General features: G+C 43.0%; 1 protein-coding gene across 3 annotated transcripts; it reads right to left on the bottom strand.

The window, feature by feature from the left end:
- Positions 1 to 17139: 17139 nt before the first annotated feature.
- LOC136312765 (free fatty acid receptor 2-like) lies at positions 17140 to 20215 on the bottom strand. 3 transcript variants are annotated; one of them, XM_066242607.1, is made up of 3 exons: positions 20082 to 20215; positions 19414 to 19471; positions 17140 to 19283 (listed from the first exon to the last, which is right to left on the bottom strand). In XM_066242607.1, exon 3 carries the CDS (start codon positions 19118 to 19120, stop codon positions 18152 to 18154), a length of 969 nt encoding a protein of 322 aa, XP_066098704.1. In that variant the 5' UTR covers positions 19121 to 19283; positions 19414 to 19471; positions 20082 to 20215; the 3' UTR covers positions 17140 to 18151. The 3 variants fall into 3 exon arrangements, with proteins under 3 accessions (XP_066098704.1, XP_066098706.1, XP_066098705.1); XM_066242609.1 differs by having other exon boundaries at positions 17140 to 19127; XM_066242608.1 differs by lacking the exon at positions 19414 to 19471 and having other exon boundaries at positions 17140 to 19127; positions 20082 to 20180.
- Positions 20216 to 20767: the final 552 nt, after the last annotated feature.

Raw genomic sequence — 20767 nt, 5'->3', positions numbered from 1 at the left:
AGTATTGTTTTCCAGCCTTTCACTTTGAATTTGTTTTTATCCTTGTTGCTTAGATGTGTTTCTTGTAGGCAGCATATAGTTGGATTTTCTTTTTTAATCCATTCTGCTACTCTGTGTCTTTTTATTGGTAAGTTTAATCCATTTACATTTAGTGTAATTATTGACACTTGTGGGTTCCCTACTGCCATTTTATAAATTGCTTTCTGTTAGTTTTGTATCTAGTTTGATTCTTCTCTTTTGTTTTTCTATCATTTGTTTTTGTTTGTTTGTGTTCCATACTTCTTTCCTCTGTTGCTACCTTTTTTAAGTCAAGTGTTTTTGTGGTGGTTTTTTTAAGGGTGGTTACCATTAAGTAATGAAAAGGGTACCTACCATATTCATTGTAGTACCCTATCTTATAAGTATTTCTGCACTTCATCATCCTTTGCTACTGTTAATCTCCATCCTCTCCCCCCTTTTTTTCCTTTGTTGTCACAGTTTAAGTTTGGTTTTATTGTGTTCTTGGTGGAGCTGTTACTTGTGGTGTTGTTTTCTTTTGTTCTTTGAATCTGGTTGGAAAACCCCCCCTTAGTATTTCCTGGAGTGGGGGCTTTCTGTTGATAAATTCTCTCATCTTTTCAGTATTTGTGAATGTTTTTATATCTCCTTCATACTTGAAGGATAGCTTTGATGGGTATAGTATTCTTGGCTGAAAGTTCCTCTCTTTCAGGGCTTTAAATATTGGGGTCCACTCTCTTTTAGCTTGTAGAGTTTCTGCTGAGAAATCTGATGATAATCTAATAGGCCTTCCTTTATATGTTGTACTCTTCTTTTCCCTGGCTGCCTTGAGAATTTTTTCTTTGTCATTGGTTTGTGTCATCTTTATTATGATGTGCCTTGGAGTGGGTTTGTTGGGGTTAAGAAAACTTGGTGTTCTGTTTGCTTCTTGAATTTGAGGCTTTAGTTCCTTCCACAGGCTTGGGAAGTTCTCGTCTATTATTTGTTTGAGTATATTCTCCATTCCATTTTCTTTCTCTTCTCCCTCTGATATACCTATTATTCTTATGTTATTCTTTCTGATGGAGTCAGACAATTCCTGTAGGGCTTTCTCATTTTTTATTATTTTTGAGTCTCTTTCTTCTTCTCTCTGTTGTGCCTCAAGTTGTTTGTCTTCTATTTCACTAATCCTATCTTCAATCTGGGCTGTTCTGTTAGCTAAGCTTGTTACCTCGTTTTTCAGCTCGTGAATTGAGCTTTTCATTTCTGTTTGATTTGTTTTTATAGTTTCAATTTCCTTGGTAATATATTCTTTGTGTTCATTGAGTTGTTTTCTGATCTCCCTATATTGCCTTTCTGTGTTTTCTTGTATATCTCTGAGTATTTTTAAGATTTCTATTTTAAATTCTCTGTCATTTAGCTCCAAGGCTTCCAATATGTTAAGTCTTTTCTCCATAGATTTTTCCACATCTATTTGTGTTACCTCTCTTTCTTTTGTATCCATAATATTCGATTTCCTCTTTCTTATCGGCATCTGAGGGTGGTCTTATTGATAGCACTAATTAGAATTAATAAAGAGTAAAAAGAAAAAAAAAAAAGAAAAAAAAGGGTAAAACACCCCACAAAAAAAACCAGTAATAATTTATTATTTCCCCCTTTTTTTTCTCTCTTCTCTTTCCCTCCTCTCCCCTCCTCAGGGAAATATCATGCCTATAATGGAGGGCCTGATTTGGGGTGAAGAGTTCAAGGGGCAAAAAAAAGGGAGTAGGGACCTACTAAATGCAAAAAAAAAAAAAAAAGGAAGAAAATCTTAGACAAGCATAAGATGATTTGCTTGTAAGTGATGGTCAACTAAGAGATATAATGAGAGGGATAAGAGGGAATCAGAAAAAAGGACCAAAAAAGAATAATAAAGAAGAAAAAATAAAAATAATAAGTAAAAATCTGTTGTATTAAGTGGAGCGAAGACTAAATACAATGGAGACCTTGGGTTGGGAGGACCCAAAATGCCACAAAAATAAACAAACAAGAGAGAAAAAAAAATAAAAACAAAAGCAAAAAAGAGAAATAAAGCCAAAAAAAAGCCTTGAGTCCCAAATTAACTAATTTGTTCGTGATTGAGGATTATATGGGAGGAAAGTAAAATGAGAAAAGAAAAAACGAATAGAAAGGAAAAAATAAGAAAAAGAGAAAAACGAAGGAAGAAATAAAATAGGAGGAGAAAAAAACAAAATAAAGCAAGACAAAAAAAAAACAAAAAAAAAACAAAAGAGGAGAGAGTGAGAGTTAAGTGTTTTGGAGTATAACCTTAAAGGAGGGTGAGGATGAAGAAGAAAAATAAAATGCAACACTCATGGGTAGTGTAGTTCAAGAAAGGGGAAGCATAAGATGGGCAGAGAATAGAAGGACCGAGGTGGAGGAAATAAAGGCAAAAAGATAGAAGAAACAAACAACAACAACAACAAAAAAAAATTAGTGGATCAAGTTGTAAAGTCTGTGGGTTTTTCTTGATTTTGAAAGGTTAACTTCTTCCTTTTTCTTTTCTTTCCCTCTTCCTAGTCGGTGACTCTGTACCCCAGGCTCTGCCCCTGTGTCACTCTTAGGTAGGGATTTGCAGTTGATGGGATTCTATGGCAATGTCATATAATTGGCTTTAGTCTTGCTGGAAGTAAAGGCTTGTTGGCGTTTGCAGGGTCCAACGATGAGAGAGTTTGCTTTCCTGGATTCTCTCTCCTAGTCCCCCCTTTCTGAATTAGCAGCCTGGTGATCCAGCTATAAGGCTGCAACTGCTTCTGCCTGGGGAGTAAGAGGCTCAAAGAGCTGGGAAATCCCCACTCTATCCCCACTCAGTGCAAGGCTTTGGGAAAGGCTCTGAGAGTCAGGGCCTCCAGTGTAATCAGGCGGGGGTGGGAGTCAATTGTTGTCAAGGTGACTGTTCAGCGCCTATCATTTAGTTGGACCTCTCAACCCAGGCTTTCCACACTTTGTAGCCTGTTTTTGCAGGGAAGAAGAGGCACTAGTCTCTGCTTACGACTAGTGTAGTATAGACCTTATTATCTGCCAAGTCCTTCTTGTTAGCGTTTATCCCTGAATATGGAGGCTCTATCAATCAGAAGTTGCCCCCGCCCCTTTAGCGAGAGGCACTAAAAAATATCACGCCTCTTGTCTTGGATCGCTGAACTGAGAGAGATCTTATCAATTAGAACCGAGGGTGCGCAGATTTTATGGGTTAAGCTAATTTCAGTGATTGGGTCGCAGCTGTGCTTCCGAAGGTATTTTAGGCTGCCTGCGCGCGCCCCTCCCCCAACGCTTGATTGTTAGCGTGAATGGCTGGGTGAGGTGCCCCGCCCACGGAGAGAATCTCCCAAGCCTCTCCGCTCGCCCCGCCGCTGGCGGCTGGACTGCACCAGGCGCAGGATAATGGAGCCCCCTGGGTGTGCGGGCCAGCAGGGCGCCCTGGGCGCGTGGAATGCCCAAGGCACGCGCGCGAATGGGTCGCTCCGGGCACCGGTGGCCGGCGACCCCCACTCGCAGTGTGCCGGCCGCTGGGAATGTCAGCGGTGCTCAACCAGACCGGGCAAGCGCGCGGCCGCTCGCGGCGGCTCGCGGCAGCGGCTCGCGGTTCCCAAGTATATGGGCTGACTCACCGCAGGCGCACTCCCTCGCGGCTTGAATGAGCGTCGCTGCGGTAGCTTCCTCCACACCCTCGTCTCTCAGATTCAAGTGATAACAGTCCTTTTGCTTTCAGTTTGTGTGGAACTCCGGAATGCTCCGAGGATAAATTTTTCTGTTTCTAGTTGATAAATTTGTTGTGATTTAGGGGAGAGCTGTCGGACGCGCTTCTCACGGCGCCATTTCCGTGACGTCACTCCTGTTCTTTCTTGTAAATCAAATTGTCTGCCAAACCATATTGTCCTGGATATGTTATTTTAAAAAACTTTTAATGTAAACCTTTTAAACATGGCACAAGTTTTGTAACATACAGAATGGGGCAAAAGTAGGTTTACAGTTGTTCACATAGAAAATAATAACTAATAAATAACAATACAAGAATAAACTCTTTCACATACAACTATAAATCTACTTTTGCCGCACTGTGTATTTTCCTTTGACAATTTATCAATATATGTCAAAGAAACGTCCCAAGGTCTCTCCTGACCTCAAAGAAGCCCTGTCCACCTTCCTCCTCACAAAGACCCTGCCCAGGAATAAATCCTCCTCTCTTAGAGGCCTACAGGTCTTATATCATCAATGGAGAAGTCAATTTCCAGTTCCAACTTGACTTCAAACACCAGCGCTAACTCCTCTTCTGGCTCTCGTAGCTCAACGTCCTGGGCAGGTTGTCCAGCTTTGAGCTTCGTGATATGGCTCCACTGGCTTCTCCTCCAGAGGGTCACCTGTGCCTCCAGCCCTGGCGCATGTCATTTCCCATTTTTCCTCACACATTTGGGGCAGAGCTAACCTGCGCATGCTCCCTGGTTCTGGAGTTTCTCCTGGTTTAGACCCCTGCTGACTCACCTCTCATCACATCTGTTTTATTTATTTTTATTTTTTATTATTTACTTATTTACTTTTAGTAAGCAAGAGAGAGAGAGAGAGAGAGACAGACAGACAGACAAAGACAGACAGATGGGAAAGGAGAGAGAGGAGAAGCATCAATTCATATTTGTGACACCTTACTTGTTCATTGATTTCTTTCTCATATGTGCTTTGACCCCTTGCTCAAGCCAGCAACCTTGGGCTCAAGCCAGAGGCCTTGGGCTTCAAGCCAATGACCATGGGGTCGTGTCTATGATCCCACACTCAAGCCAGGGACCCCACGCTCAAGCCTATAACGTCGAGGTTTCGAACCTGTGTCCCCAGCATCCCAGGTCAGTATTCTATCCACTGCGCCACCACCTGGTCAGGCTCATCATATCTGTTTTAATCAGTCCTTTAACCAAGAAGTCTTTTTAAGTTCTCACTGGAGGACAGTCTCCAGCTTGCAACCCAGCTCCTGATGGGCACATGCTGACAGAAACATACAGAAAAGGCAGGAAGGCTGAGCCACAGTTTAGGGGACACTGAGGCAGGAGTGGGCCTGAGTGAAAGCCTGTGAATCCCAAACTTTGAGGCAGTATTGAGCTCCTCAAGATGCAGAAGTCAGACAAAAGGGATTGAAGAGAAGTATAAAATAAATTAATAAAATGTCTTTTTAAAAACCAATTAATGAGAAGATAATACTTTAAATAGGTTGGAGGTAAATAAAATATATTGTTAATGTGAATTTCATCTCTTTCTGTTTACTTTTTTTAAAGTGGTTTTTAGAAAATTTAAAATAGTTTATATTTCCATTATACAGCTCTGGGGGTGAGAGAAGGCTACATTGCCAAGCTCTTAGCCCAGTGATTGGCACAAAATAAATGTCTGATAACTTCTCCAAATAGACTTTTACAGGTTGCTTCCCTGTGAAAAGCTTTCTGCTGCTTATTGAGCATTCAGCTCTGAATAAAATAGACCTTCCCCATGGTATGTCAGAGGGAAGGCACACAATAAGCAAGTGAACACAGAAGTAAATGCTGTAAGAGAAATAAAACAGGCAGTGGAACAGCAGGTATTAGCAGTATGTGTATATTTAGGTGGCTGGGAGGGCCTCTCTGAGCTGGCAGCATTTGAACTGAGATCTGAATGACTAACAGAGGGAGCTGGCCCTAGAAGGCCTGGGAACAGGGGTTCCAGAAAGAAGGAACAGCCTTTGCAAAAGTCCGGAAGCAGGAATGAGGCTTCTATAAATGAGGAACAGAAAAGAGCTCATGTGTTCAGGAAAAGGTTAGTAGAATATAAGCCAGCAGAAGTGGAGCTGTGGTGGTTGGCAGGTCATAAGGGCCAAGTAGGTTATGGTCATTTATAGTTGAAATATGACAGGAAACTTTTTTTTTCAAATTTTTTATTTTATTTTATTTTTTTAGAGAGACAGAGAGAGAGAGTCAGAGAGAGGGATAGATAGGGACAGACAGACAGGAATGGAGAGAGATGAGAAGCATCAATCATCAGTTTTTTGTGGCGACACCTTAGTTGTTCATTGATTGCTTTCTCATATATGCCTTGACTGTGGGCCTTTAGCAGACTGAGTAACCCCTTGCTCGAGCCAGCGACCTTAGGTCCAAGCTGGTGAGCTTTGTTCAAACCAGATGAGCCCACGTTCAAGCTGGCGACCTCAGGGTCTTGAACCTGGGTCCTCTGCATCCCAGTCCGATGCTTTATCCACTGTGCCACCGCCTGGTCAGGCAACAGGAAACTTTTGGAGCCAATTCTACCCAGCTCTTGGGAAGAATTAAGTCCTAACACTTTAAGGAATCCATTGCATGTAATGAATTAGGTCATCTTCTATTATATTAGAGAGAGATTGGTATTAGTTAGTATTGTCTTTAGGAAAAGGAAGAAGACAGTCACTCATACCATTCTTTTTTTTTTAAGGGATAGAGAGAGAGAGTCAGAGAGAGGGATATACAGGGACAGACAGGAACAGAGAGATGAGAAGCATCAATCATTAGTTCTTTGTTGCGACACCTTAGTTGTTCATTGATTGCTTTCTCATATGTGCCTTGACTGTGGGCCTTCAGCAGACTGAGTAACCCCTTGCTTGAGCCAGCAACCTTGGGTCCAAGCTGGTGAGCTTTTGCTCAAACCAGATGAGCCCACGCTCAAGCTGGCGACCTCGGGGTCTCGAACCTGGGTCCTTCTGCATCCCAGTCTGATGATCTATCCACTGCGCCACTGCCTGGTCAGGCCATACCATTCTTTGTAGAACTTAATTCTCTCTGAAGAAAGGCTGAATGAGAGAATATTTAGCAAGAGGTCTGAAATAGACCACATCGACTGTGGTATAGAGAGTGGATGGGGTAGAGGTCAAGAGGCAGGAATGGAAGCGTGCAGTTTGGTTAGGAATCCTTCACAGTGGCCAGATGAGAGAAAGTGGTAGCTTCCACTGGGCTATAGTAGCTGGATAGTGAGAAAATGAGTATGTATTTTGGTAACTGGAACCAAATGGAACTGATGAATTAAACATGAAGAAAAAAAGGAAAAGATGAAGGAGTCAAGAATAACTACTGAATTTTTGGTCTGAGCAACTGGGTGGAGGCCAGTGCCATGTTTGGTGACTTGACCAAATTCTCCTAATTCTGCTGGCTGGACTTGGACAAATAAGTGACTTCGTCATTGCTGAGCCTCTGTTTCTTAATTTGTAGCACAGAAATTGCTATGGAGATTTGATGAACTCACACAGGCCTGGCACATGGAAAGTACTTAAACTTCTGTTATTAGCATTGTGATCATTCTTGCAAAATCATTCCTGGCATACTAACGTAGATAATATCATAATATCATGGGCTCTAAAACCAGTCAGACCTGAGCTGTGTTCCTGCATTGTTATGTGACCTTGATGAAGTCAACTGACATCTCTGAGCCTCAGGTTCTTCTTCTGTAAAGAGGGCTAATATGACTACCTCCTTCCTCCATACATGGTTGTGAGGAGTCAGTGAAGTCTTGAATGAGAAGTGCTTAGCGCCAAATGAAGTACTGTATATGATACTGCTCAGTAAACAGGGCCTAAATGCTAGAGTAATTTGAGTTGTCTGTGTGTGTGTTTGCGGAGCAGAATTATTACTTAAAATAAGTCTTTATATTTTATTGTGAAATAATACATGCTCATTGGAAAAATGTAAACAGTAGAGAATTATGTAAAGTGGAAGTTGACCTACTTCTCCTTCCTCTAACTCCCTAAATAACCACTGTTGACATGCCTGCTTACACGTGATGCTCTTCTTGGGGCGGCAGTATAAGGTAATGGTTGTGAGTTCAGACTCCAGAGTCATACAGACCCAGGTTCTAGTCCTACCCCTGTCATATTTGTTATGAGATAATTGGGCAAGTTATTTAACAATCACTCTAAGTCTCAATCTCCCTTTTTTTGTAAAAAGAAAAGTCATGACAGTACCAACACTGTGCTTTGGTAGGGCCATTAAGGTGTACATGCAGAAGGATTAGCACTGTGTCCGCATGTCAAAGATTTATACTTATTTTAACATTATAGACAGTACTGTTTTCTTTATGCTCTCTTGCAACTGTTTTGTAGCTTAATAAGATGTCCTGAGCCTCTTTCCACATCAAGCCTTATCTTTATTTGATGCAACTTTAAGTAGGTGAACCGCTTGCCAACTCCTCATCCTTAAAGTTTCTGCTTCTGAGAAATTCCTGGTTGCGAGTGAGTAACAAAGGCCATATAGCCTCTGTGGTGCCTGGTCCCCAGGCTTTGGCAGCAGTAATGACCTTATCTCCCCACGAGGTGGCAGGCAGATTCCAAGGGAAGACAGCAGATAGCACAAGGAAACTGCTGGGCACTTTACAGCCTTTTGTTTCTGTGACCTATGCCCTTGAGACTTCCTGTGATTTTTGAGGTCATGCCTTATTTTCCTCAAGGGGATTGTGTACCCTGCTTTCACTTTTCGCTGGGAGACTTCAGGCAGAATTTAGACCAAGCTTGTCTTAGATTCCAAGATCTTGATATCATTGTTTTACGGAACCTGCTGTCTGGAGTGTTTTTTAACTGGCTTTATGATTATATTATAGTTTTTCCTTTAATTCTGTTGAAAGAGTCTGCTGATTATGAAAGTGGGTTATTTTGATCCCGCCTCTCTCCCCACTATGCGCAGATTGCTCTTCAGTTCTGGGACTTGTTCCCCCTCCTTCCAGGATCTAAGCCCCTTCCCAGTACCAACCTCTTCTCTATGTTCTACTAATTTGAACTGTCCTATCTGTCTTTTTTTCTTCTCCAACTATATAAAACTCAGATATTCTCTTTGCTCAAAGGCTCTTGTATTACTTATCCACATCGCTCCTGTTTTCCTCTTTATGGGAAAGCTGGTCTTGGACTTTTTTTTTTTTTACCCGAAGTCAAATTGTCTTTTATCACTTTCTATCTAGTTTTCTTTGTGCCCCTCCCCTCCCCCCACCCCCTCTCTTTCCTCCCTCCCCCCCCCCCCCCCCCCCCCCCCGTTACCATCACATTCTTGTCCATGTCTCTGAGTCTCATTTTTATGTCCCATCTATGTATGGATTCATATAGTTCTTAGTTTTTCCTGATTTACTTATTTCATTCAGTATAATGTTATTAGGTCTTGGACTCTTGAGGACTATGTCTTTGAGGGATGACAAGCCTTAAAAGTCCCATATTCAGAGGAAGTGATGTGAGCGGCAAGATAAAGGTCAGTGGCCTAGGATGAAAGATCAGGAACAAGGCTGGTGATTCCTTTGGCACAGGATAGTTCTCGGCGAGGATCATAACTACATTAGGGCCAATAATAATTATTTTCTTATCTGGCCCATGGGCTGTTGTCAGGATCAAATAAGACAAAATCCTGAAACCACTTTGTAACATGTAAAGCACTTTATAATTTGTTAGGTATCATTAGTTAGCAAAATCCCACCCTGTGGAAGGAAGGGCACTGAATGGAAACTCAGGAGACCTGAGCCTGCTACCAATTTGTTGATGGTGAATAGCAAGTTTCCTTTGCCAGCAAATTGATTCAGTCATTTGTTGAATTGTTCTAGTTGCTGGGGTTGTATAGGTAAACAAAATAGAAAAGTTATCCTGGTATCCACATTCAAGAGAGGAAGACAGACAACAAGCACATAAACAAACAAATTATAATAAAGAAGAAATACTTGAGGCTAATGAATTGACTACACCCATCTCCTTTGTCTCCTTCCTGAAATCACATTAAAATGACAGTAAAGAGATTATTTAGAAGGCACTAAACCCATAAGGATAGGGAGAAGAACAAAAGAGAATGCTAAACCACCAAAAGTTTGGAAGTTGGAAAGCACATAAAAGAGAGGTAACTGGTGATTGACTTGGAAGACCTATGAAAGCTTAATCTTAAACCGGCAGTAAGCCAAGATTCAACCAGGTTTTTACTGCAGGGTCCACATAAGGTTCATGAGACAACAAGCACCTCTGGAAATGAGGGTGGAGGGCAAGCTACCATATGGAAGATTGGTTGAAAGCTTATTTGAAAAGAATCCCCAGATCTCTTCCCCAATCTCCTGTTGTGAGACGATGGCTCCTCACCCAGGAAAAGATTGAAGTTTTATTCTTTAGAGAGAATAACACAAAGGATCTTTGGAATGTGGGTTACCAGACACAGTTGGAAGAGGAAGTAACGTAATAGAAATAAAAAATTAAAGAATGCTGGATGCTGAGACCCCCCCCCCCCACACACACACACTCAGCTCTCTTTTCCATTTGGCTTCTAAATTTCTGGCTTCCAACTTTCACTCTCCAGGAGAATAAGAGAATTTTTTCTCTGGGAAATTTAATCAGCCCAAGAAGAAACTCCCTAAGTACTGAGAATGGAGGTTCCTACAACTAAATGACCCAGCTGAATCACCCTGCAGTGGAGTCTAATCATGTGCTCACAGCTGTCATTCATCATTTAGTACCAATGAGGGGCAACCTCCAGGGTGGCCTCAGCAATCCCACCTCTTTGTATTCACTCTCTTGTATAATTCATTCTCCCAGCGAGAATGGGCTGAGCAAAAACAAGAGAAGATCACTTTGAAAATTAGGTTTATAAAAAAAACAAACTACCTTCATCTTGTCCTCTCTTGCCTTATTGCTCTGGTGGAAGCCAGCTACCCTATAAAGAAGCCCACATGGTAAGGAACTGAGGGAGGCCTCCAGCTCACAGCCAGTGAGGAGCTGAGGCCCTCAGTTAACAGCCCCCAAGGAATTGAAGCCTGCCAACAACCACATTTTTGTTGTGAATATTTTCAAACATCAAAAGTAGAGGAAATAGTGCAATAGAACTTAATTCATTTATTACCCAGATTTAACAGTTTTTGAGATTTTTCCATATTTCTATTACTTTCCTTGTTCTTTTCTGCCTTTAAAGCAAACCCTAGACATTACATCATTTTACCTCCATATACTTTTATATACCTAAAAAAAAGTCTACTTCCTTCTTTTCTTTCTTTCTTTCTTTCTTTCTTTCTTTCTTTCTTTCTTTCTTTCTCTCTCTCTTTCTTCTCTTTCTTTATTTCTTTTTTTCTTTTTAGAGAGGTATAGGCAGACAGGAACAGATAGATGAGAAGCATCAACTTGTAATTGTGGCACCATAGTTGTTCTTTGATTGCTCTCTCATATGGACCTTGACCAGGGGATCCAGCCAATCCAATGACCCCTTGCTCAAGCCAGTAACCCTCTAGCCAGCGACCTTGGGTTCAAGCCAGTGACCTTTGGGCTCAAGCCAGTGACCATGGAGTCATGTCTATGATCTCACGCTCAAGCCAGTGACCTCATGCTTGAGCTGGGAGCCCACATCAAGGCAGATGAACCCATGCTCAAGCTGGTAACCTCAGGGTTTCGAACCTGGGTCCTCAGTGTCCCAGGCTGACACTATCCACTGTGCCATAGCCTAGTCAGGCTCTCTATCCTTCTTTTCAAGATGATCAACCAAGGATTACCAGATATCTGATGACAGCTTGTAACATAAAGGATAGAGACCAAAAAAAAAGGCAGCTCAGAGCAGGGAGACGAACATTCTTCAGAGAGACTGAAGAATGGATATTACGACCAAAAAAACAAGATTGATAACAAAAGAAATTGCGCAGAAATAAAAGTTAATAGCAAAAATGAAAAATTAAATAAAAGAATTGGCATATAAGCTTGAGGCAGTCTCACAAAAAATAGAGCAAAAGGATTGAGAGATAGAAAATACAAGCCTGACCTGTGGTGGTGCAGTGGATAAAGCATTGACCTGGAACACTGAGGTCACCGGTTTGAATCCCTGTGCTTGCCTGGTCAAGGCACATATGGGAGTTGATGCTCCCTGCTCCTTCCTTCTTCTTCTCTCTCTCTCTCTCTCTTCTTTCTAAAATGAATCAAGTCTTTTTTTAAAAAAAGGAATGAAAATGAGAAAGAAGAGAAAATTAATGGGCTGGTCTAGAAGGTCCAATATCTCAGAGAGAAAATAAAGCAAAGGAAATAACTATAAAATGGTTTAAGAGAATTTCTCCAAACTGAAAGATATCATTTTACAGATTGAGAGTCCATCGAGTGCTTTGCACAATGGATAAAATTTCAGAATACTTGCAAGAAAGGTAAAGACCCCTCAAGCTTCCAGTGAGACAAATATAGGTCACATATGAAGGAATAAAAAATCAGAATATATTGGGAATTTTTAACAAGACTGGAAGCTAGAAGACAATGTAACTATACCTTTAAAATTCTGGAAAAAAAAAAAAAGATTTCCAATCTAGACTTCACATAACCCAACACAAGTTAAATAAGTAGGCAGAATAAAGACATTTTCTGATATACAGAGTCTTGAAATACTTTCCAAAGAAGCTGCTAGAGAATATACACCAAAGAAGGGAACCAAGAACAGAGAAGCAAAAAGCCTCCCAAGAGTGTCCAGGGGCCAGCTATACACCTGGCGTAAACTGCCATCAGTTTCAAAGCAGCTCAGAAAGTTCTGGAAGAGATTTCATCAGGAAGATGAAATCTTTATCCTACTAACACCTCTGAAGTTTTAAGAGGAAATAATACAATTGGCACAGACTTTGGAGAGGAATTAGTGATAAGTATGTAGAAAACTAAGCCAATAAAAATTCCAGAGATGGAGAGAAAACTTGTCAAGGGCAGAAAAAATGACCACAGTTTACTATAGAGCCCACCCCCCATTTACATAGTCACAATAAACATTGAATATTGTTCTAATACAATTATAGTGTAAGTATGTATTTTAGGAAGATACAGAGTGAGAGGGGGCATGTGTTTATGTACGGGAGAGAGCTAAATCCTCACTACCTTTCCAGACATTTAAAACTTTGCCAGGTGGATTACTGGATGACTACTTCTGAGGGCTTGGAGATCTTTGACCCAATTTCCTGGTTGAATGTGCAATTTGTAGATGAGAAATGTCCTCATTTCCTGTAACTAGAGAAAAATAATGAAAAGGGAAAAAAAATGGGGCCAAATATTTAACCACAGGAGGTAGAGAAAGCTGAAGAGAGAGAGAAAGAACTACCAGAAACCTGCAGCTAAGGGGCAGGGAGGTTAAAGGGAGAGGATTTGGAATCTTGTTCGTGTGTTTTACTTCCAAACCTGTCCAGGCTGGTCCACCCCTGCCTTCTGTGACCACAGTGATCACCGCAAACCCACACTACACGTGAACTCTGGCTGTGTGGTCAGACGAGAATTTCTGAGGAAGGGGTGCAGTAGCATCTTTGCTAAAAGGAGAAGTGAAGTAGTTAAAGCAGGTTCCCCTTCCCTAGGTCAGGCTGAACCAGATCTCTCCACCCCTGTTTCCTGGTAGTGACTCTACACTGCTGTCTGTGTTATTCATTAACCAGACGCTAATATTTCTGTTTACCCATCTGCCATCCTGCAGGGGATTCACAGGAGTCCTGCAATCTAACCAGACATCAGATTCTCTTGGATCAGGCCCAGCCAGCCGCATTTAGCTAGTGTTTATTGTACCAGAGCTGTGAACTAAATGTAGCCAGGCAGAGAGAAAGTTTTCTCAAGTAGGATGTGATTTGCCTGCCAGTCTAGCATATGTGCTGAGACTGTATCTAGTGATGTGTTTGAGTTGGCTTGCAAGAGCCGATTATTAGCATCTCTTGCCAAACCCGTGGTCAGTGTCTTCATGTTGGTAGAAATTGGCTTTGGTGGAGTGTGTCTGCCACAGAAATTGATAAGTCAATAACTCAGGGCCTTTCTTAACCTCCACGCCTGTGCTCCCCACCCCCTCTTATCCCAGGAGCTGGTTACGAAACACTTTCTAGCACACTGCTGGGGATAACTATTTATTAAGTATATGCATAACTTGTATTCTAATGAAAGAGGAAACAGCCTGATGAAAACCCTGCGTGTTTGCTATAGTACTTTATGGTTTCTTAACTCTGTCATGCACATTATCTCCTTAACCTAACAACCATTTCCCTTCGGTGGTAGGCACAGAGGCCAGAATGATTGTCTTAAAATGGAATTAGATCATTCTACTTTCTCACCTAGAACCCTCTAATGACTTTAAAAACTCTTAGAACCAATTCAAGCTCCTCTGTGGCCTAAAAAACTTTGCATGGTCTGGTTTCTGCTGACCTCCTTGGGTAATCTTCCATTGCTAACTCTCCCCAGTTCACAATATTCTGGCCCAGTGGTTCTCCAGCGTGGTCTCTAAACCACCAGCCTCAGTGTCACCTGAGATTGTTAGCACTGCAAACTCTTGGGTTCCAGCCCAGACCTGCTGATTCTGAAACTATGGGGAGGGAAGACAGAATCCATGCTTCAGCAAACTCTCCCTGTGATTCTAATACATGCTTAAGTTTACAAATCACTGCTCTAGCCCCACACTGGCCTTGAGATGCTAAGGTTTTCTTTCCCTTCTTAGGGCCTTTGCACTAGCAGATCCTGTTTCTAGAATGCTTTCCCCATGGGCCTTTGTGTGGTAACTCCTCCGTATTCAGGTCTCAGCTGAACACCACGGACTCAGGAGAATTTTCTAAACTCTCTCAACCCCCTTAGTGTACTTTCTCCTATAGTCCATATCTGTTTATAAAAACCATTTGTCACTTTCTGAAGTCACCTTGGTTGCTTATTTGTTTACTTGTTTATTACCTATTTGTTCCCACTAGAATGAAAGCCCCAAAGACAGACACCTTGTCTGCTCATACGCTTCGCATCCCCAGCCCCTTATCGATCCCAGGTTACAGTAGGCTATCAATACATATTTGTTAAACAAATGAATTACTAATTTCCCAGTGAAGAAATGTGATATGTATCAAATACTTGTTGAAGTGTTTGATGAAGATGAAAGTCTCAGGGTGGTCCAGAGATTTTCTTGCACTTTCCTGATTAGCAGAAGCAGGCATGTCCCTAAAACCCTGGGAATCTCAAGTTGGAAAGGGTTTGGCAATTACTGGTTCAGCCCTCATCAGACGCATAAATTTCCTCAACGTCCTAAGATGGGCGTTTTCTATCTTCTCCTTTGATATTCCTGGAGCCTAGGAGTGACTGCTTTGTTGAGGTAGTCAGTTCCATTCCAAACAGCCTTGACTCTTGAAAAGTATCTCCTTGCCTCTTTGCCCATGACCTTTGTTCTTCCCTGTGGGGCTGCACAGACTGCACCTTCCGTACAGTGAAACTTACCTTAGTCCAGTCACTTATCCAGCATTCTCTTACTTGCTTCTCATGTGTCAGTGAAAAAAGCAGGGACTTTCGAGTCAGGAAGACCTGGATTCAACCCCCACTCGATTATTGACCTTGAAAAGTTCCCTTTATCATGTTAGGCTCCTTCTCTAGAACAGTACATGGCACTTAATGTGCTGTTGTTATTTTGTTATTATTACCACATTTTAAGTCTCCAAAATATTTTGGTTAATTTTTCTGATTAACCAAGTTATTATCCTTTGGCCCTTTGAGTTAATGTCCTTTATAAAATATGTTGCTTGGTACTGAACATGCTACTGAATAGCCCTCAGTGAAGTAAGATGATGAACTTGTTTAGACTCTGTTTTTTTAAAATATCACCCAAAATCAAACTAGTTTTTTTTAGAAGGTGTAATACATCTGAAAACCCCAGATTTTTTCCCTTGCAAATCACTATCAAACTATCCTATATAGTTGGCTATCTAATATATTATTTTCTTCATCTAAAATTTCTACTTTACTATATTTCAATAAATGGGGGTCTCTTTGTGCTTCAGTTGCTATCTTAGAGCTAAATAATACTTTATAATTTTTCAGCAATTTTATACATGCAGTCTCATTTAAATGATCAGAATGACCCCCGAGGCATACATCACCCTCATTATTATGATTTGGACATGGGGGCTGGAGGTGTGACTTGTTCAAGGTCATCTAGTTAGTAAACAGAACCAACTCTGAAGTCAGGGCTCTTATGAAACAAGTCCAGTGTTGTTTTGAGGAAGGAGAACAGAAAATGAGCTCTCAGCTGGGTGCAAATAATAAGGGAAGTCTTTCTCAAGAAAGTAAATAGTGAGTGAGATTTTATAAAAAAAAAAAAAGAAAAAAGAAAAAGAAAGCAAGCAATCACAAGGTGGGGGTGCATGGGGTTGAGGTAAGAAGGACTCATAGGAGGAAAGGGTTCTGGGAAGAGTAGTATCTTGGACACATTGGGTCCCGGAACTAGGCCAGTGATTCCTAATTGAGCTGTCTGTCAGAATTGCCTGGGGAGCTTTTTAAAGCTCACCTGCTGCCTCCTCCCTTCCCCACCCTGAGATTCTGAGTCAGTAGATTTGAAGTATTTTTCTATATCTCTACGTGTAATTTGGATGTAGCCTCTGTTGCAAACCACTAGGCTAGAGTCTGGAGGGTCAGTTACCTAGAGAGAGTAGTCTACGTGTCCTTTTTATGGAGAAACAAGTTAGGCAGATGGAATTGGGAAGGGAAAGAGAATACAAAGCAGGCAATGGAATAATATGATACCAGTTCCCAAGAGGAACACTTTTGATGATAAAGCTCTGTAGGTTTCTAAGCAGGAGAGTAGCATGTTTTAAGCCCCCTGTGGTACACTGATAACTTTGAGTCAGAACTCAGTTCACATGCGCTTTCTAAATCCAGTCTGTTCATCGATCTAAACAGAATTACATCAGTCCTTTCACTTAATCCTTTCATTGCATCTTTACCTTAAATCAGGGGTCCCCAAACTTTTTACACAGGGGGCCAGTTCACTGTCCCTCAGACCGTTGGAGGGCCGGACTATAAAAAAAAAACAACTATGAACAAATCCCTATGCACACTGCACATATCTTATTTTAAAGTAAAAAAGCAAAACGGGAACAAATACAATATTTAAAATAAAGAACAAGTAAATTTAAATCAACAAACTGACCAATATTTCAATGGGAACTATGCTCCTCTCACTGACCACCAATGAAAGAGGTGCCCCTTCTGGAAGTGCGGCAGGGGCCGGATAAATGGCCTCAGGGGGCCGCATGTGGCCCGTGGGCCGTAGTTTGGGGACCCCTGCCTTAAATGTTTCTGGGTTTCAGATGCATAACCTTCTCCCTTTGCTGCTGAGTCTGGTTCTTCCTCCCAGTTTTGCCCTCCCGCTGCTTGCAGAAATGTTACAAAAATTGTGGACACTTGCTTCAGAGTTTTATAATCTTTATTTTCAATCTGCCAGATCAAGCTGTCTACTCCTTTGCTAGTCGGTCCCGAGCTCTGAGTGATGGGTGCTGAACTGTATCCTGAACTGTGCAGGGTGCCATGGAGTGAGAGGACAAGATCCAGACCTCAGGAAGTTCCCCGTTTACTGGGGGAGACAAGATACACATGTGGACATTACTGGAGTATACTTACAAAGATGATACACCCGTGGACATTACTGGAGTATACTTACAAAGATGATACACCCGTGGACATTACTGGAGTATACTTACAAAGATGATACACCCATGGACATTACTAGAGTATACTTACAAAGATGATACACCCGTGGACATTACTGGAGTATACTTACAAAGATAATACACCCGTGGATATTACTGGAGTATACTTACTTACAAAGGTGATACACCCATGGACATTACTGGAGAATACTTACAAAGATGATACACATGTGGACTTACAAAGCAGCAGGTCCGACTGAGACAGTGCAAATCTAGAGCTTTAGAGACTTAAGCCCTCAGCCCCACCTCCTTCTTCCCTTGGCTCAGAACTTTCCTGAGTCCTCTTTGACCTCATTTACTCTTTCTCTTCCATCTCTTTCCCACGGGCTTCTTTCCAGCATCAACAGCTAGACCAGCATCTAGGTGTTGTTTCCAAGTTTGTGACAAGATTGCTTTAGGATTCTCTGCTTCACCGTGATCATCCCCAGTGACTGACCTGCTCACAAGGACTGAATTCTTACCAGCTACACTGCTTCTAAAACTTGGCCTATAATGATTCTATACCTATTTCTTTTTTTTTTTCCTCAGGGAGCTATGTTCTTTTGGGAAGGAAAATTCAGTCAGGAACGGATACTAAGTTGGTGAAAGAGATTTTTGCAGTCTTAGTAGGAGTTTGAGTCTGAGGGTTCCTGAACCTGGACCCTCATGTTCGCTCTCCCTCTCCCAGCCACACTTGACCCATACGTAGCCCCCCAGTGCCTCCGAAGGTCCAAGGACACCTCTAATCTGTGGTGAAGTCAGAACTTGGTGCTTGACTCACACCCTTATCCACATTAGTCACATCTGCTCTCTCTTTGCTTCTGCGTCCTAACAGAGAGGAGCTCTGATGCCGCAGTATCTGTAGCCCTTTCCCGAAGGCTCTGCGTACGTCTGAGGAAGAGAAATAGAAAAGCAGGGGGTCCAGACTGGCGTTGAGGGAACTCATCACCACAGCTTCCGCTCGCCATTTGGGGCTTTTCTTTGTGTGAAATCCCACCAGGTGGGATATGTTATAAGGTCCGAAGCATACCAGGAAATTAAGGAGTGTCACGACAGCCAGCCCCACAGCTCGGCGCCGCCTCTGGGCCCCCACATGAGGCTGGGTGAGCATGATCCACACAAAGCGCCAGTAGCAGAAGATGGTGATCACCATGGGGACGAAGAAAAGGACAAGGCACAGCTCCAGCCGCACAGGAAGTACCACATCCAGTTGCTGTTGGGTGAAATTCTCATAGCAGGCATTTGTGGGCGTATGGGTTGAGTTCAAGTACTGGGCGATGATCACAATGGTGCAGTGACCAAAGGACATGATCCAGGCAACCAGAGCAGCTATCACTCCATACAAAGGCCGGCGGGACAGCTTGTACTGCACGGGGAAAGCCACTCCCAGGTAGCGCTCGATGCTGATGCCTGCCAGGAGCCATGTGCTGCAGTAGATGCTGCTGTAGAAGCCGAAGCCCGTGAGGGCACAGACTATCTGGGGCAGAAGCCATTCGAAGTCATACGCAGCCTCAAGGATCTTGAAGGGCAGCAGCAGCAGCAGCAGGAGGTCTGCCAACGTCAGGCTGAGCAGGAGGATGTGGACAGGTGCAGGGTGGGGCTGGCGGACCCGGCCCACAAAGGCCCGCAGGGCCAGGAGGTTGGCAGGGAGACCTGTGAGGAAGATAATGACGTAGGCCGCGAGGATCAAGGAGCTCTTTAGGCTTGTCATGACTATTCTGGAAGAGAATGAGAAAGGGCAGGGTCAGGAGTCCCCACTCACAGTCTGCAGACCTGCCTTCGGTTCAGGATGAGGACATCCTCTCTGTCACTCTCCCCTTCCCGGGCCAACACTTTCTGCTGCCACCACTGCTTGCTCACACCACCTGCCAGAACTGCCCAGAGTAATTATTGACTTTGCCTGGGGCGGGATATTAACTAGGAGTTATTAGGTTTGCCGTCATGTGTCTCTGGGGAAGACCAACCCTTGGCTTCCCAAGGGAATTCCCCCTCCGGTTTCCGAACCTTTCTCCTGCTCTCCTCAGTTTCCAACTTTCCTTCAGTTCCTTCCTCAGTCAGAGATCTTCAGAGACAAAAGGCAAGCCTTCTCACACAGAGAACATGTGCTGTAAGAACCAGGCCCCCGCCCAGTGCTGGCTCTCCCAGGACCCCTCCACATGCCCAGGAAGCAGGCGCCCAGCCCCCAGCCCATCTCCCGACCTCGTCTTCCTCTCCTCTACCTTTCTCTCTCCTGTCCAATACCAGACCTGGGGCTATATGAAAAAAGGGAAGCTAGTCAAGTTGTGTGTGTGTGTGGGGGGGAGCAGGAGGAAGGGTGAGCCAGCACTATTTTGGGGGGCTTGTCTCCCCAAAGCCTCCAGAGAATATTTAGAAAAGCCCACAAACAGTTACTGGTTCCTGAGCCTGGTATTTTGACTATAAACACAAGAACTCTTCTTAACTGTGTAACTCAATTTCCACTTGGTTTGTAACCCTCACCACCCACACAGCCTGTCCCCTCCATCCTCTTCCCCAGCTTGAGGTCCCAGTCTGCGTTTCCTTGCCTCCCACACTGGCTCCTGGCTCCAGATATGATCCTTCCATTCCATCTCTGACAGACTTCCTCCAGCCCCCCCCTCCCCCCGCCCCCCAGCACCTTCCGCAGAGCCCAAGCACTCAGCTAGCTGCCTTGCCTTCTCTCCGGATAGATGGCTTCTTGGAAAGGAAGGTCTGAAAGCTTCTGAGAAAGACGAACAGAGATTCAGGCACTGCTACCGCCCATTTCACACAGGAAAATATTGTAAGGAACCTGGCTGGTAGAAAGCTTTTATACCAGCATAAGTCATGTGACTAGAGAGAGGAAGGTCAGTAATTGAGCGCTGTCTCCTCTCCAATCGAAGGAAAAGGCGCCCGCATCTTTCTTCTCACCCTAGAGATCTTCACTCCGACTTCCAAACCCAGTTCCTGAATTTCTTCAATCCTAGGCATTTTCTCCCCATTTCACAAGTCAGATTCTCGTCCTTTTCTAGGCAATTTCTTCTGTAATTCTACTGATTCTCAGAAAAAGAAAGGATTTCTTCTCCCTTTAATTCTTCAATTTTTTTCCTTTCTATATGGTCTCCTGTCCTATGCCCCTGGTAAGTAAGTTCCTTTTACCGTCTCAGTTGAAACAGATTGGTTTCTCTTAACCTGTCTCTTGTTTTGGAAGAAGTAGCATGGAATTTAGGGTCACACACCTCAGGGCTCAATCTAAGTCCCTTCATTGTGACTCTGGGGCAGATAAATTTTCTGAAGTTTAGTTTCCTTTTCAGGCAAGTGAGGGTAGGAATACTTACATCTCAGGATTTCTGTGAAGAGTCAGTCAGATAGCGTATGTAAA

This window comes from Saccopteryx bilineata, chromosome 9 (genome assembly GCF_036850765.1).
Source record: "Saccopteryx bilineata isolate mSacBil1 chromosome 9, mSacBil1_pri_phased_curated, whole genome shotgun sequence".
NCBI classification, from domain to species: domain Eukaryota; kingdom Metazoa; phylum Chordata; class Mammalia; order Chiroptera; family Emballonuridae; genus Saccopteryx; species Saccopteryx bilineata.
The sequence above is the reverse complement of the archived record's forward strand: the minus strand, read 5'-3'. Positions and strand labels throughout refer to the sequence as shown.

Bases quoted from the DNA above. Each gene is read 5' to 3' on its own strand.
- LOC136312765 (XM_066242607.1), bottom strand. From the start codon at position 19,120: ATGACAAGCCTAAAGAGCTCCTTGATCCTCGCGGCCTACGTCATTATC.